The 15,938-nt window shown below is 44.5% G+C and overlaps 1 protein-coding gene across 1 annotated transcript in view; it reads left to right on the top strand.

Annotated features, from left to right (window-relative positions):
* MSRA (methionine sulfoxide reductase A) overlaps positions 1-15,938 on the top strand; it is a 337,518-nt gene that overhangs the window by 119,607 nt on the left and 201,973 nt on the right. The window contains exon 2 of the mRNA XM_024569042.3: positions 12,380-12,448. Coding sequence (XP_024424810.2) covers positions 12,380-12,448 — 69 coding nt within the window. The remainder of the gene's footprint in view (positions 1-12,379; positions 12,449-15,938) is intronic.

Raw genomic sequence — 15,938 nt, 5'->3', positions numbered from 1 at the left:
GCAACCACCTTGACCAGCATGGAAGGGTATGCTCTTGATGTTGAAGGGTAGAACTTAGGGTGTATTTTCACACGGAGACACTATCCCATAAATGGTGGTTAGAATCTTGGGCCAGAGTTATATGTGAGACTCACTGTAAGTCGAGGAGGCCCTGCGGCCAGCTCACCACCATTTATTAATACAACGGCATGGGCATGACGAAATGGGCCCTGTGCCCAGACGTCCATCTTATAAACATGCTTTTGAAATGTGACTCGTTTCTAAGTTAGGGGCTTGCCCATATTTCATTAGGTCCTCTCCAGCTACCTTCCCCACAATAGTTTACATTTTGAGCTATCAGCCTTTTGGGAAGATAAAATGACAGAAAATAGAGATTACTATAATTTAGCACTAAGAGCCTGGCAGACCTATCAAGACATAATTTTACTCAAAATCAAGTTTTCTGCAGGGCTTGCACCTAAGTCCCTTTACGGTTGCATTATGCCAGGTCACAGTCATCTTTTCCTTTGTAGATTTGTAGGGTCTTAATCAGGGACTTCCAAAAACACTTAATCAGATTTAGTGCGTGAGAAACAGCTTTGGCCTGCCTTACGCCCCCTTCAGCCCATATATATGTGTATGTAGAAGCCAGTGGCCTTCCAGCTGAGAGATTACCGTTCAGGCCCCTGGGCGGGGGTGCAGGGGAAGACCACTCGCTCGGCCTCCCGCACGGTTGACATTTTCAGACATGGCCCTCCTTTTATGCAGCAGTGCGCCAGTCCCCCCAGCATCAGAGCGTTCGTCCCGGAATCAGCCCACTGCTTGAATGTACAGGGGTGTGCTTGAGCGTGTACTCCAAGGAGATAACCAGGCAGGCCTCGCACGGCCGCCTTTCTAGTCTCCATCCCTTCACTGAGGCCAAAAACCACCAGCATGTTTTAAGAATCACCCCTATCTCCACCGAACTTTCCTGAGTTAAGATGTTCAGTTTTGCATTGCTCTTTTCGTGGGACACGGCATAAAAACATCATTAAATGCCTTTCTGTCCCATTTGTAGCACTGCAATTGAAGATTTGCCCGTGATGTTTCTTAATACAATTGTGTACTGGGTTATCCAACTGCTCTAACTCAGCCACGTGACCAAGCCTGCTCTCCCAGACCCGACAGGTCCTTAGGGGAAATTTTCAAAGTAGATGATTTACATGTGGTGTTTCTCTTGTAAGAGCTGGATTTAAAAAAAAAAATTCACCAACTTATTGAGAATCAGTTGCAGGCTTCATAGTAAAAACTTGATTTATGCTTTTTTTTTGTTAAAGAGAAATGTAAAATGGTTCAGCTGATTTTAAAATTAGAAATGGTGAACATAATCTATATTCAGTAAATCTAAATAGATTTAAAAATACTCTTATTTTCTGTTGTGGGGGCCAATTACAAGAGAGAGAGAACCAGACAGGATAAAAGCAGGAGGGACAGAGAAATAATTAAAATACGTGCCAGACTCCAGAAAAGCAAAATACTTGCTTATGTACCAGTCTATTTCCCTCCTTCCCTCCCTCCCTCTCCCTTCTTCTTCTGAAATAAAAATAAATATAAACCCAGAATCACCTTTTAAGTAAGTAATGCTTTAATTCCATCTAAAACTTGGAATGGTCGATCCTTTTTAAATTCCTTACTCCCTTAAAAAGAGGACAGTGACCGTATTGCTTTGGAGAAAACAGATCAATTAGAGAGGAAATGGAGTGGTGTCTCTGCATGAGGCCCTTTAGGATACTGTAAACTTCCAGAGGTTGAAAGCCAGGTTGCAGTTCTGCTACTGTGAGATACAGGTGGGATCATCTTTGGCGCTGATCCTAGGCCTGGATAAATGTGTGTTGAGCTGATGCGAGCCCCGGGCTGCTTGCCCGCTGCTGACCACTCCTGCATCTCCGTGTGTGCTCAGCCCTCGGAAGAGGCTCTGGGGCTGAAAGGGATGATCACAAGGCAGCAAAGACTGGGGACAGGAAACTCTTGTTTTATTTCTATTTTCAAAAAGGTAATATATCCATGGAACAAACTTTGGAAAGTAAAAACAGAATGTTAAAAAAGTAAACTGTAGCATCTTATACACCTTATCCTGTCCAGTGAACAGTGCCCGTTGTAGGTAGTTCCGTGTCTGTATTTATAGCGTTACCTCATTCTTTGTAATGGGTGCATATTGTTCCACAGCTTAGAATATTTTATGCAAAAGGTTGGTGCTAGTTTTTTTTTTACAAGCCTTAAAGGACTATCTTCACAGATGAGCAAAATGTATCATAGGAGTTGATCTCTGATGAATCTCAATCTTCAATGATAATGTTATATCTCTTTATCAATATTTTATTTTCCTTTAGAATCTTTCTTTTCTTTATCCCCAACAACAGATAATAAATTGAAAGCTTGCTGATTTTAATGAAAGCTAAATTGACATTTATGTTTGTATCTATGATTATTTCTCTTTCTTCTTAAAGGCCCATATTTAGGTGTATCTCTGTCATTTTTAATGTAAAAAGAGAATCAAGACAAGTTTCCTGTAAGGCTTGTAACAACACATTCCATTTCGATTAGGAGCTTCCATGTCAAAATAAAGTCATAATTCCTTTTCATGAAAGAACAGCAACAAGAAAGCAAATGGATCTGACCTTACCCTGTAGCAGCCTGCTTTGTAGTGCTGACAGGGGACGTGTTGAGGGGGCAGAGAGGGGGGAAAGTTGGTGCTGGTCTGGAACAGATTGCAAGGGGAGGTCTGGGCCCGTCAGGCTCAGCTGAGCAGAGAGCCTGCTCATTTATCACTGTCAGAGGGTTGGGGGTGGAGGGAAGGAGGAGTTACTGGACCATTCCTGCCCATTGCCTAACTGACAGCTGACGGCGCCTCATACAACATCCATGGAGGCCGCTGACACGTTCACTGAGAAGAAAGGAGACCTGCTGCTGCATGCTAAGGGGCTTTGCAAGAGCTGGGTACCACCTTTCCGTGCGGTGTACAGAGCCGTTTGTAAAAAGCGGGTGCAGTGGCGTTAGAGGCATACAGTGAGCCTCCAGCATGATAACAAAACTGACGATAGGACGAGAAAACACCTCTGTGGGTCGCATGCCTAATTGCATTCACAGGACTGGGACACTGCGCAACGCTGGGCATTTGAATGTGGCAGAACTGACATCCACAGATGCTGGAAAGAACGTGGGTAGCTTTGCTTCACCCGTGTGGGAGGGGCGAATGCAGTGTGAGCCAGGGAAGCCAGGGTCCCCCGTGAGTCTTTGAGGGACAGCGTTTTTAAAAACAATGCTAAAAGCTATGATTTCTGTGTTGAATAGTCATCTAAAAAGTCTCAAGTATGGCTTAGGGTCAGTAGGAAACATGGACCTTAGAATAAAAGAAAATCATTTTGGTTTATCATAGTTGCGCCACGTTGTCAGCGCAACTATTTCCAACACTGTTATTCACAGGGACGTCACGTTTATCAAACTGACATAAAGATTTTAATCCTTAAAAGAATTTTATTTTAAAAGGAATTTCTATTCTCAAGATCATCTAAATTTGGTAGTCATTAGCAGTTACACGTGTTAAGGGGGGGTGGGGAGATTTCATAAAAGTCAGGTGGAAATTTTCCATCAATTAATTTTATATGCTTATCACAGATTCCTAAGTTAGAAATGGTTCTTAAATGTGGTAATTAATACCGTTGTATTATGAAAGTGAATATGGAATTCTTCCAAAGTGAAATGAACAATGAAGGAATGCTTTTACGGGGATAATGTCATATGAACCGGGGGCTCACGCTAGTCCGATAATAGCGGGGCTGCAGGAGGCGTTAAGAGCTGTTGGCAGAACTGCTGACACAGAAGCCTTGCGTAGGTGTACCTAATACTAAGCAGCATGGTCATGGCTGGCTGGAGGATGAAGGGAAGGCATTGTCTCACTATCTTTTATCCCCAGCCTGGCACATAACCGGTGTTCGGTAAACTATTTTCTGAACTGTGATGGTATTTGGGCAAAATGTGGGCCCCTGTGTCTTGACTTACTAGGGCAGATATGAGCCACCCCCAAGTCCCTCTGTCACCTTTCATGCCCCTTTCCCTCACACACCTGCCTCCCTTTGACTTCATAAGCTCAGGAACCCTGCCCAAGTCTGGAACGATGTCTGAGATGGCTCTCATCAGATGGGATTTAATAGGCCAGCAAAATAGCCGGTGCGAGCCAACCTGGAAGGCCCTGAAAGCTCCCGCGCTTCCGCCCAGGGGGTGGTCTTAAGGAGCAAGCCTCGGGGTTCAAGGTAGTGAAACCCTGGAAAGAAAAAGGGCCTCTGCTGAGTCGTTCATGTGACTTAGCAGGCAATAATCTGCTCAGTGGCTATTTTCATTTGGGAGAGTTTTTATGCTTTCTCTTGTTCCTTCTATTAAAAAACAAACAGGAATGGGTCTCATAGGAAAATGTTTAGATTTTTTACAACTTGAAAATATACCTGATAGGATCTCGATTTCTTCTTTTTCAATTCACTTTGTACTTTTTCTTCTTTTTGTAAGTTAACTGATTATCCAAGAAAGAGTTACTTTAAAATTTGGAAGTACATAAAAGTATAAAGAAGGAAGAAAAAGCACCCATCACTCAGCATATAGGAGCAGCTACTATTACATTTTTACCATTTCCTTCTAGTCATTTTTCTATGCCTTTGTTCTTTTAGAATACTGGATACTTTTTTTTTTTTTTGTATCTTGCTTTTCCCACTCAGCTCCGTATTATTACTATTTCTTGATGCATAGAAAAAAAACCTTTTTATGATCATACTTTTAAAGTTACTGTGCAAAACAATTACTATGTTATGTTGCACCTTGGTGCTGTGTCACGATTACTTCATGATCTCCCTTTTTGGGTCATTTAGGGGGTTTATGGTTCTTCACTATTGTAAACAATTCTGGTGTAACATCTTTGGATGGTTCTGATAATTTCCTAAGGCACACACCTACTATACTTGGCATTACTATGTCAAGGACTTAAATGCTTTTGACCTTCCTGGTGCCTATTGCCAGGTTGCTTTCCCACTAGAGTTTCTCTGTTCGTACTTCCACGAGCGGTGTGCGAGAAAGCCCGTCTCCCTCCACTCTCCTCGGTATTCAGCGTTGGTTCCGTAAGCTTTGCCATTTTCATGAATTAAAAATAGTATCTCATTGTGTGGTTGAGCATCTCTTCTTGTATTTATTTGTTATTTATATAGTTAAATTTTTTATGGATAATGTGTGTTCCTGTTGTTCTCTGCTTTCTCTATGGCAATGGAATCTCTGTCTTTTACAGAAATGTGGCAGCCTGCCTGGGGATCAGGCAGTACTAATTCCAACGCTGGTTTTTAGGGATGCTGGCCAACCTCCTGCACTCTAATTGTAGGCACCCCTGTGGTCACTTTCCTTCCCTGTCCAGGGCAATCTTTTGGCCTCAGGCCACACAGGGACACGGTAGGATCATTCTCTCCGGTGTTTTTCTTAGGGACAGAAAAAGGCTTGTGTTTGAGGGTGTGTGCACTTGGCGTTGCTGTTCCAGGTTTGCAGTCACGCTCGTGGCCTGTGCGCTGAGCACACCTCTGAAAATACAGCAGGCATATCATGCAGCTGAAAAGGCCCTGTGCTTACACAACGCTTCGTTCTTTTAAAACACTTCCTCATTTTCACCGTTTCACTCTTTTAGCTGGAAATCTTCCCTTAGGGTTCTCTAAAAAGTTTGTCGATTAGATGGATCTCCATGCTTGTAGGTTCTATGAAATTTATCTTTGCTCCCATAACTCAAAATGTAATTGGCAGTAGATTCGAGCCAAAGACCTAACCCGTATGTATTATATCTCTTATGTGTCCCCAAAACCCCAGTCCAGGCTGGGATTTAAGCCTGGCCCTGTTCTGCCCCATCCTGGTCTGACTTCGTATTGTGAAGTTCACATGGTGAAGTTTCAGGCTCTTCTGCAGAAGGATGCTGGGAGGTCTGGGGGCTGCCTGAGTGGGAGCATTGGCTCCTTTACTGGCTAAGAGATGCATCTTAGGTTTACTGCACCTGGGGCAAGGGGAGAAAGGAGAGTGGTGGTGGTGGGTGTGATTAATTGGAGGAAGGACAGTGGTCAGAGCATAAGGATAAAATCCTGACAATATGTAACTTTTTTTTGAGCTGCAATCTTAAACTGTTCCCATCTGATTTTTCTGTTTTGTCCATAGCAAATCTTCTGTTTTTAGGGCAGCCCCACTTACCCACAGGGAAGGCTGGCCTTCTCTTTCTCCTTGAGCTCTTAGAGGAATGCTCATCTCTGGCCGCCCACAGCACTTGGGGACTTTTTGTCTCATTCTCATCATTGCCTTTACTGGGGACTCCTTTCAGCCTCTCCTAGCCACAGATTCCATCTGCCTGTAGTTGCTCACCTCATCATCAGTAAGGACGGCACAGACTTCCTCAGGCACAGGATGGGTGGAGAGCAGGTTCAGTCAGCCCTTCGGTTGGGTAACGCTCTCCCAGTAACTCGCCCACCACCATGTAACTTCCCACTCTTCCCCTCCTCACATGCAGAGCACACTTTTGGGGGCAAAACCCACTCTGGGTTGAGGTTCACCTTAAAGCAACATAGCCCAGAATTATAGGAACTGTAAGGACAAAAACAACATAGACCCAAAGTACCTCTGGGCAAAGGTGACTAGAAGCATCATTACATATTCTCTCCCAGTGCACCTGCCCCGTTTTTGAGTGACCAGGTGACAGGTACATCCCCAGGACTCCTGCTCTTCCCTGCTTACAAAGCAATGCTCACAGTCATCAAATCATCCTCAGAACAATGTGGAGGGCACCTTGGCAGGACCAGGGCCCAGAATGCTCGGTCAGTGTGATTGAGGGCCCCTGTGCTGGAGACGGGAGAGGCCGGTCCAAAGCTTGGGCTGTGGACCAGATATGCACCCTACTTAGTTCCAGTCTTTTACCTTGAGACACCAGGAGTGTGTGACCTGGAGAAAGAGCCACAGAGAAACAGACAATGTTACGGACTATGATACCATATTTTGTTTTGGGGCTTGACAGGTTTTTATTGCCATTTTAGTGGAATAAATGCACTTTTACTTCAGTCCCAAACAGAACCTAATCACTGATAAGCCTCACAGCAGCAGGAATGATTGAGAGTAACGATGTCTAGTACGGGTTAGGTTTCTATGGGGTCGGCAGCGTGACCGGGAGGGGCTCCCACCGCTAGTCGACCTGCAGCTCTGAAGCTTCAGTCTGATTCGAGGCTGTGTCAGCATTGCTTCTGGGTCCAGCAGCTGACCATGACTCCCAGGACACGGTGGCAGTGCCTAGAACTCAGTTAGGTAGAATCACCATAGTCACCCAGACTGGAGGAGATCGGACCTACGGGAGAATACTGAGTCTGCGAGCCCACCCTTCAGTCCCCCACTTCCCTGCCATATACCTCTCTGACCTACCCCACACCTGGAAGCTATGAATTTTAGCTCTCTCAGTTTGAGTACAGGACACAGAGCTATTCACTGGTGGGTTTATGTCTGAATTTGCATTATTATAGGTTCATTATCAGTTATATTGTATGTTTCAAGGAAGAAAACAGCCATAAAGTTTGAAGTGCATTAGATATTCACAAAACAAAGCAAAAAGAAAAAACAGTGTCAGTATCATCCGCTGAAGCTTTTGCACATGTCCCCCAAATCCCCTTCAAAATCTCTCCAGTAGTTGACTTTGACCCAAACTTGCTCTCATTAACCTTGCTGCACCTCAAGCACTGGATTTTCAAGATAAATGAAAATCTATTCCTTGTCCTCACATACCCTTGACTGAGGACACGTCTGGCCATCATCAGAGGTTGTCCTCCTGGAGCATGTGGCCTTGGAACGTGTCCCCACGGAGCAGGGGCAGGGACATCTGTCCAACCAGCCAGATTGGAGACATCCACCCTGCTGTGGCCAGGCAGCAGATGTCCCTGTCAGAACGCCCTCCTGTCCCCATTTCATGCCCTGCTGGTAATCAATAGTTAGTATCCAATCAACGAGTGACTTTTTTATTAAGTCAGTTTGATGATTTAGTCAGTTGGATTGTTTCTGTGGTAAAATGTACAATCAATTTTGAAAAAAAAAAAAACAACTTATAAACGCTTGTTAGGTTCCCAGGTTAGTCTTCCCCTACCTACCCCAAAATCTAACTTGACCTGTATAATGTGTTTAAAGGACTGCTGGTTCTTTGGCTCCCAGATACTGGCCTCAGCCGAGTTTCAATGGGAAAGTGCCCTTAGAAGTTCAGCCTGGGTTTCCAGGAATAGAACTGCCATTGTCTGGTTTTCAAGAACTCATGATTCCCTCCTTGTGGGACGGAAAGTAGTACTCAGATTTCCCTCCATTCTTTTATCCCTGAAGCTATCTATAGGGTTTTGGAGATTTTCAATGGGTCTGTCTTCTTATAACAATTTATTATGTGGCATTGAAAAGGATAATAGCTTCTTTCTTCGTACTATCTTCCTGCTTTATTCATTTAGACCAGGAATGACAAAACGATTTAAGCACACACGTGCTCTTTAAATAATGAGAGATTCTGGGGGGTGCTAAGTGGAGAGAGGAAGTGTGCCGTGGTTGATTAGTGATGCCTGTCATGGGCATGGAAGTAGGAAAGGTAAATAAGTGCTGTGTATTTGTCATTCCTGATCAAGATCTTGAGAAAAATAAAGTTCACACGAAGATACTACTAGTCTAACAGTTAAGTAGTGTTTACTCTGTGCCAGGCACTGTTCTGCGTGCTTTATACATGTGAAGTCATTTAATTCTCAAAGCAACCCATAAGGTTGTTACAAATGAGGAAACTTACACATGAGGAAACTGAGGCACAGAGAGGTTAAATGACTAAGCTAGGAAACAGGAGAGCTGAGATTCCAAGTCAGTCAGTCTTATTCTGGAGCCCATGTCCTTAACTGCTGAAATTGCACTATTTTTTGGTGGCTAATGCTAGGTCTTTGCTCTCCAGGGACTGAAGTAAGACTCAGCTGCAGTTCAGAAGAAAATATAAAATTGATTTTACAGACACCTGTTATTTCTGGGCTTCAGGCTCCAGAATAAAAGATAAGATGAGGTCCAGGCTAGCCTTAGCAGCGAGGAGAGAGTTGCATTTGAATTCCATCTTCCTCCCCCGTTTAGGCAGCATTTGTAGTCTTTGCACGCCCACCAGCACTGCTGCCTTCTCAGGCGAGACTAGGTGAATGGGAAGGGAAGGGGGCTGGATAGGGAAGGAGTGGAACAGAGGAGTGCCTTTGTCTCCAGGCCACGTGGCTGGGGAAACCATTTCTGAGCAGCCCTTTCTAATGATCCCTTTTGTACGAGGGACACATGTACATATAAAGAGATACATATTTAGTGTATCAAATGATATATCTATCATAATGGCTAAAGACAGACTTTTTAGAACTGTTTATGTCTTCCTTTACTAATTAACAACTCTGTGTTAAGTACCTATGCCGTGTCCTGTGCTGTGCTAGGGTTGTGGTGAGCCAAAAGAGACCTGAGCCCTGCCCTCCCTGAGCTTATAATCCACATGTCCAGACAGTGACTGAGGGTGAGGTGCGGCTCTGGTGAGTGCGGCAGAATGCGGTTGTTGGTCCCGAGGGGGCAGATGGCTATCATAGAGGGCATGGAGGATGAGGGGTGGCCAGAGCATGTGGTTTCTTGAAGACTGTGTTAGAATTTTGACTTAGCCGCAGCACAGTGAGAAGCCATGGTGGGGAGCAGGTTGAGAGTTTGCGTTGTGTTCTCAGAGTTATTCTTTCTTTTTGAAAGGTGATGTGACTACACTGGGAAGAACGGACTAGAGAGGGGTATAGAGACACTTGGAGGAGTCCAGGCAAAGAGGCCATAGCAGTTGGGACCGGAGTGGTGTTGGTGGTGAAGGGAGGAAGTGGAAGGATGCTGAAGATGTCTGGAAAGCAAAATTAGCTAGATCGGGTGATAGATTTGATGTGAGTGGTGAGGAAGAGAGAAGGGGCAAGAGGACAGGGAGGAGGATAGCACTCCCACTCCCAGAGGTTAGGATAATGGAGGAGGGTCAAGTTCAGAGTGTTTGGTCATCATGTGTTGGAGGCGCTTTTGAGCTGTCCCAGAGGAGATGTCAAACAGGCTACATTTTTTCCGTAAATGTGTGCTAGGTTATAAATAAGGCTTGGTGGACTGTCCTGGGAAACCAAATACGGGGGAAGAATTTTTTTAAATCTATAATTTGTTGATTTTTAAAAAGTGCAAGCAAAGATATTTTCATCTAGAAAATAAGGATCTCACAATGACTACGGAAGTTAATAAAGGCAAACGTCTTGCGTAATTCCCCTAGTTATTATCACTTTTCATGTTTCTATGACAGTCTTTTCCTATAAGCATTCATGTCTTAATTAGTTGTCATTATAATCTACATCCAGTGTGCAAGAGGGTTGTTTTCTCTTACCATTATCCCCAATGTTCTAGCCCGCATTCCTGCGCATCTCTCCAATAGTGTATTCAAAATATGCTTTTAGAGCATCATGGACTATACCTTTCTAAGCACCTTCTCTACTTTTGGATATTTAGTGGATTTTAAGATGTCATTATTAGAAATGATAATACTTCAATAAACATTGTTGTGCATATCACTTTTATTTTCCTCTTGCATTTTTCTTAGGTTGTTTAGTGGTTCAAAGTGTTTGAAAGGGCTTATAACTGCCAATACGTGTAGAGGAAGAGGTTTTAGGGCCACGGGCAGGGCTGCGGAGGGCTCACCGTAGAACAGAACCATGACCTCCTCGTGGGGCATCGTCACGTTTCTTTGGCTTCAGTGACCGTTGGCCCTAACCATATGAGTGAGTGCTTGACCAGGTCCCATGCCCCCCTGGAACCTTTCATTTCGCATCTGCCAATTGTGTCAACTATGCTTATAGAAGACTGTAAGCCTTGCTCTCTCATTTACCTGGGCCGGCTCCTTCCCTCCTCCCAGGTTTCCTTTTCAGGATAGTGCCACAAGTGCCTGAGAAGCAGTGGAAGCCACTGAACTGAAGGGATTGTGTAAACGGAACGGAGCTTCGGAAGCCTTCAGGTTCTAACAGACTGGAGTGCTGTTGCTGGGGCTGTCGGGGGCTCCCCTGGGTTTGGATGGGGTTCTCAAGACCCCCATGCCCCAGTCCCTCCCTGCTCATCTGTCTTTCATTGCCCCTGCTTTCCAGCATATCACCTCAGGTACACCCAGACCAGACCGTGTTCCGGCCCAGGGCGACGCCTTGGTTGCGTCTACTCCGGCTCTCACTCAAGGTGCTTCCTCATCCTCTGCCTTTGTAAACTCTGCCTCTCCTTCAGCACTGCACCAGTTGCAATTCGTCTAGGTTGCTGGCTCTGCCATCCCAACCACTGTCCCTCTGCCACGAACTCTTACAGTCGGTGCCTTTAGTGCCCATTCCAGGACCTAGCACATAATTGTAAGTTTTCTGGTACAGTTGGTTTTTGAAGTTTTTACCCTCCTAGAGGGCGGGAAAAATGTCACACTCTTCCCTCTGGACCCCTCAGAGCCTAGCTTTATTGCTGAGTCCTTTGCCAGAGTTCAGTGAATCTAATGTGGCCCATTCCATCAAAATAGATGTGCTATGTGGTGCAGTATCAACGCATTTCAGCCATTCTTCTCCTATGCGTTTTCAACATAAACGGCCACATTCCAAAGTTGCTGAGGATATCACCCAAATACTCATGGATGGACCTATCCAGATATTGCCTGTCTGGCTGCAGTTTGGGAGTTATGGGAAACCGTAGCCTCGTCACTTTGTGTTTCTAAGTCCTTGACATCTAAGGTGGCACAGATGATTGGTGGAGGGGACCAGGGTAGATGAAGAGTAGTAACAAGTACTAGAGTATCTGTCTGTTCTACCAGAAGGTTAGTATCTTTGGCTCCTGGCAACAGTACTTGTATTGCCGTGAAATGATGTGTCCTTGAAAAATTGGTCCCGATGTGACCCTGCTGTCTTTACCACTCACTTTACTGATTGGGTCAATGTTCTGATCATCAGGAGTCTTCAGGGGAGGCCACCCCAGTTCACCCCGGAACCTGGAGCTGCCCCTGTTCTCCAGGAGACAATGGCCTGGCACAGTGGGAACCCTCGGGCCAGGAGTCCAGAGCTTTCGGGCTGGGCCGGCTTGACCTCCACTCGCAAGCAGCACACTCATTTGTGAAGTGACGTGCCCGACTAGCCCATCTCTGGGCTCTGCTGTCACAGATTAAAAACAAAATAATTGAAACTCTCTTCAGAGGTGCCATTTCTAACGAAAAATGAGAAATAGGCTCTTTGACACATTTAATGACATGTGTTAGTCTGTGTGTAGAACTTTACACTTAACTTACATTTCTTTCTCTCTCTCTCTTTTATTTTTATAGCCAAACATCATGTCAGTGGCAACAGAACAGTTGAACCTTTCCCAGAGGGAACACAGATGGCTGTATTTGGTAAGATATCAACTCTGAAAGAAAACCCAAATTGTGTGCAAAGACTAGTGCCAAAATTCTGAGTTTTAGCAAGTGTCCTCGGGGCTTCAAAATCTGGGCTTTTCTAGATATTTACAAATCATCGGAGCCAAAAAAAAAAAAAAAACCCCACTACCAAGTTCTTAGTATTTCTGGGATCAGGAAATCTTATTCTGTAGAGTTTAACATGTTTTCTTCCCCTCACCTTGCAGACCAAATATCAAACTATGTATTTGCTATTACTTATGTCCACCCTGTGAATTAACCTGATAATTTGGGGTTTGGGTTTTTCTTTCTTAAGAGGGACTTTTTTTCCCCTCCCACATAGATATATAACTTTGTTAAAGGCTGGGTGGGATTCGAGTCACTTTGAGTTGTTATTCCACAAAAATCAATCTAGTTGAATGACCTCTGTCTCCTCCATTATGAACTGAGCGCATTCCTTAGGAGAAAACAGCAATTAAAATGCTTTAAGAAGAATAACATCTAACCCCTTGAGTGTCTGTTTACCATGTGCAGTTACATGGCTGAGCAGCACTTCTCTGTTGGAGTCCAAACCTTTTGGTGGGGAGGTCCTTTTTGATTCATGGTGTCTTAATGTCACCTCAATGTCCTTGTCCTTCAAAATGTCTCTGCATCTGGCACTTCCTCCCTTCCTCCCTCCCCTTCTTCTTCTTCCCTTTTCTTCTTTGTATCGTCTTTCTGCCCTTTCCTCCTCCTCCTCCCTTCATCTTTTCTCCAACCATGTCGTGAGACCCACCCCTTATCACCCTCTCAGGGATTTCCATCCCTGCCCTCTGTCCTCTGGATTTTTGTTTCTCTGCTTCCTTCCACTCAGCCCTTAGACAGGTTCTGTGATGTCTCCCATCCTAAAGGCCCGCAAGTCCCCTGACTTCACCCTCCCTGGCTTCCTCCTGCCCTGCTCTTGATGGTAGTTTCCTGCACAGGCTTTTGTTACACAGCTGCTTTAAACATTGAAGTTTCTTTGTGCTGGAAACTAGCCTCAGGATGACCCATCTCTCGATTAGCATGTTCAGGATAAAATGTTTCCTGATCCCGGAGATGGAACCAGAGTTAGTAAGCAGTGGTGATGAAGAGTTGGAGAGTTAGGAGGCAGGGCGCTCACCCTGCCTAGGTGTTTGTGAGTCTTGCTCTGTATAGGCTGTCACCTCCTAAAATATACCGGTCAGTGGTTAGGAATTACTATGCTTGGAAATATCGATGGAGAATTGGATTTTTGAAGAAAAAAGCATAATGGACACTCTAAAAATGTGTGCCGGATATTTGACGTTAACTTCCCTCTGTGGGATGATGTGGAGATGACGCCATTCTACCTAAGGTGTAGGCCTAGCGAGCGTCTGTTACCAGGGGACAGCAAATGCCACGTCGATACTCAAAGGGTTCTTTTGATGACCGTTTTTGTCTTTAAGATTTTTCAACCCTGAGACACGTTAGAAACTAGGTTTCATGTCATACTGGGAAATGGAAAATGAGACTGAGCTCTCTCAGCAGGTTTCCCTCTGTGGTTGTGATATTGGAGGAGAGCTTCGTTCCTGCAGGACAGTCCTAGTACCAGGCAGGCCAATGACATGTTTGGCCACAGAATTGGCAATACCTGTGAATAAAGCTCTATGATGACATTGTTACTATTATTACTGTTATTGTCACAGGTTTGGTTTATAATGGCTTACCCCCAAATCCTAGCCCAAGGCCTTTATTGTTTGACTCAGAGAAGCAACTTCCCTCCAGGCCTCAGTGCTTTTACCTGTAGAATGAGAAGGTTGATGGGCTGCTCTGAGAGCCTTCCCTTTGCTTCTACAGTTTACACTTGGAGGACCAAAGGCTCATCCCCACGCAGCTGGCAGGCCCGGAGAGGCCACGCCCACCGTGAATGGCCAAGGGGTGTGGTTTTAAAAGAGGTGAATCATTTGCATAATTTGTACAAGTGCAGAATCTTGCAGATTGTAACACAGAATATCTTTTGACATCTAAGAATTTTTTACATTATTAGAATTGCAGCTTGGCTCTTCCAGATGCTTAAATTAAGGCCCCTATTTTGGTCAAGTATACTCAAGCATTTTATGTTAATGTTTTTAAAACTGTTCTCATTTATATTACTTATCTGCCTGGCCTGTATGGAGTGAGGGAGCAGTTGGTTTTGGGGGTGCGCTTTTCTCATCCAGGGTTGTTTATAGTAATACGCAATAGGTCAAACTAACTATAGCGCTTAGTTCTTTGGCATATTTTGGGCATGTAATCCTCCACACAGCTGGTGAGACTGGTAGGATTCTGTAATTCCCATCTCAGAAAGGTCACATGACTTATCCCAGGTCACTCAGCCAGTGAGATGGTGGTGCTAGAACTGTAGCCCAAGTCTAGCTGATCCTGAAATTCGCACTCTTTTTAACTATGTCCCCTGACTCTTGGGACAGGTTGAAGAAGCCCTGGGAGAGTCAGGTAGATTCTGAAGTGCCTAGATCCCATGCACAGAAGTGTGATTTCCAGCCAAGCCGGTTTGGCAAGTTGATTTGTGAATTTCTATGCATTCTCAGGGTGCTCTGAAGAACTCTTGAGACACAGCTTTTGCTGGGAAAATACTGCTTGGAGTGGCATCTCCTACTATTCATTTTTCTCATTTGATTTTAGGAGTGTGTATTGATGCACAGGAGAATGTCTTACATATACTTGACTGTGAATTCACCAAAGCAACAATAGCGCCTTCTGCTTGTCTGAACTCCTTCTTTTCTCTTGGAGGTCTTAATATTTTATGCTAAAATTGTATCACTAGTTTCAATTTCATTATCTTTTGGTTAATCATTTGAATGTACCTTACTGTCTAAATAGGAGCTTTTAAATTTAATCCACTCTGAACGTGGCCATTGAACTGCCATTCGGCGTTTAGATTGGAGTGGCTAATGGAAGGAAGGGTAGAGTGAGAGACCGGGGCCACTCCGTTGTGAAAAATACATGGATGTGTTATTGGATCAAGTGACCAGAGAATATATAGATGGCTCCCTAGATTCTGGCATATAATCTTCACAGATTATTTTTAAACCAAGGTGTTCATCTTTTCAGCTTTTCTTTGTGGCCCATTGATTAGTCCTTTTCTTGTTTTTCCCTGACCACAGTTCTTTAGCCCCTTTGTTGCTCTCTCTCTGCACTTTGGGACAATAATAATGAAGGTAATAGGCTCTGCTCTCCCGTGGGTTTCTCCGTGTCTGTGTATGATGCTCTCTTTTAAGTCAGTGGGAGCCCCTTTTTCCCAAGCTGGAGAAGCGGAACCGAACATTTTGCAATTACTTAATGCCTTTGTTCCTGGTAGCTGAGAGGGCCCTATGGCCAGCATCCCTTTAATCCTACACCAGGCCTGTGAAGTGGGCATTATTGTGCTCCTTCAGAGACAGAGAAATGGAGACACCCAAAGATGAAAGAGATCTGGTCAAGTAGAGGGAATGCTTTCTCAGGCATGAGG

The sequence above is a fragment of the Desmodus rotundus genome, chromosome 9 (assembly GCF_022682495.2).
Source record: "Desmodus rotundus isolate HL8 chromosome 9, HLdesRot8A.1, whole genome shotgun sequence".
NCBI lineage: Eukaryota > Metazoa > Chordata > Mammalia > Chiroptera > Phyllostomidae > Desmodus > Desmodus rotundus.
The sequence above is the reverse complement of the archived record's forward strand: the minus strand, read 5'-3'. Positions and strand labels throughout refer to the sequence as shown.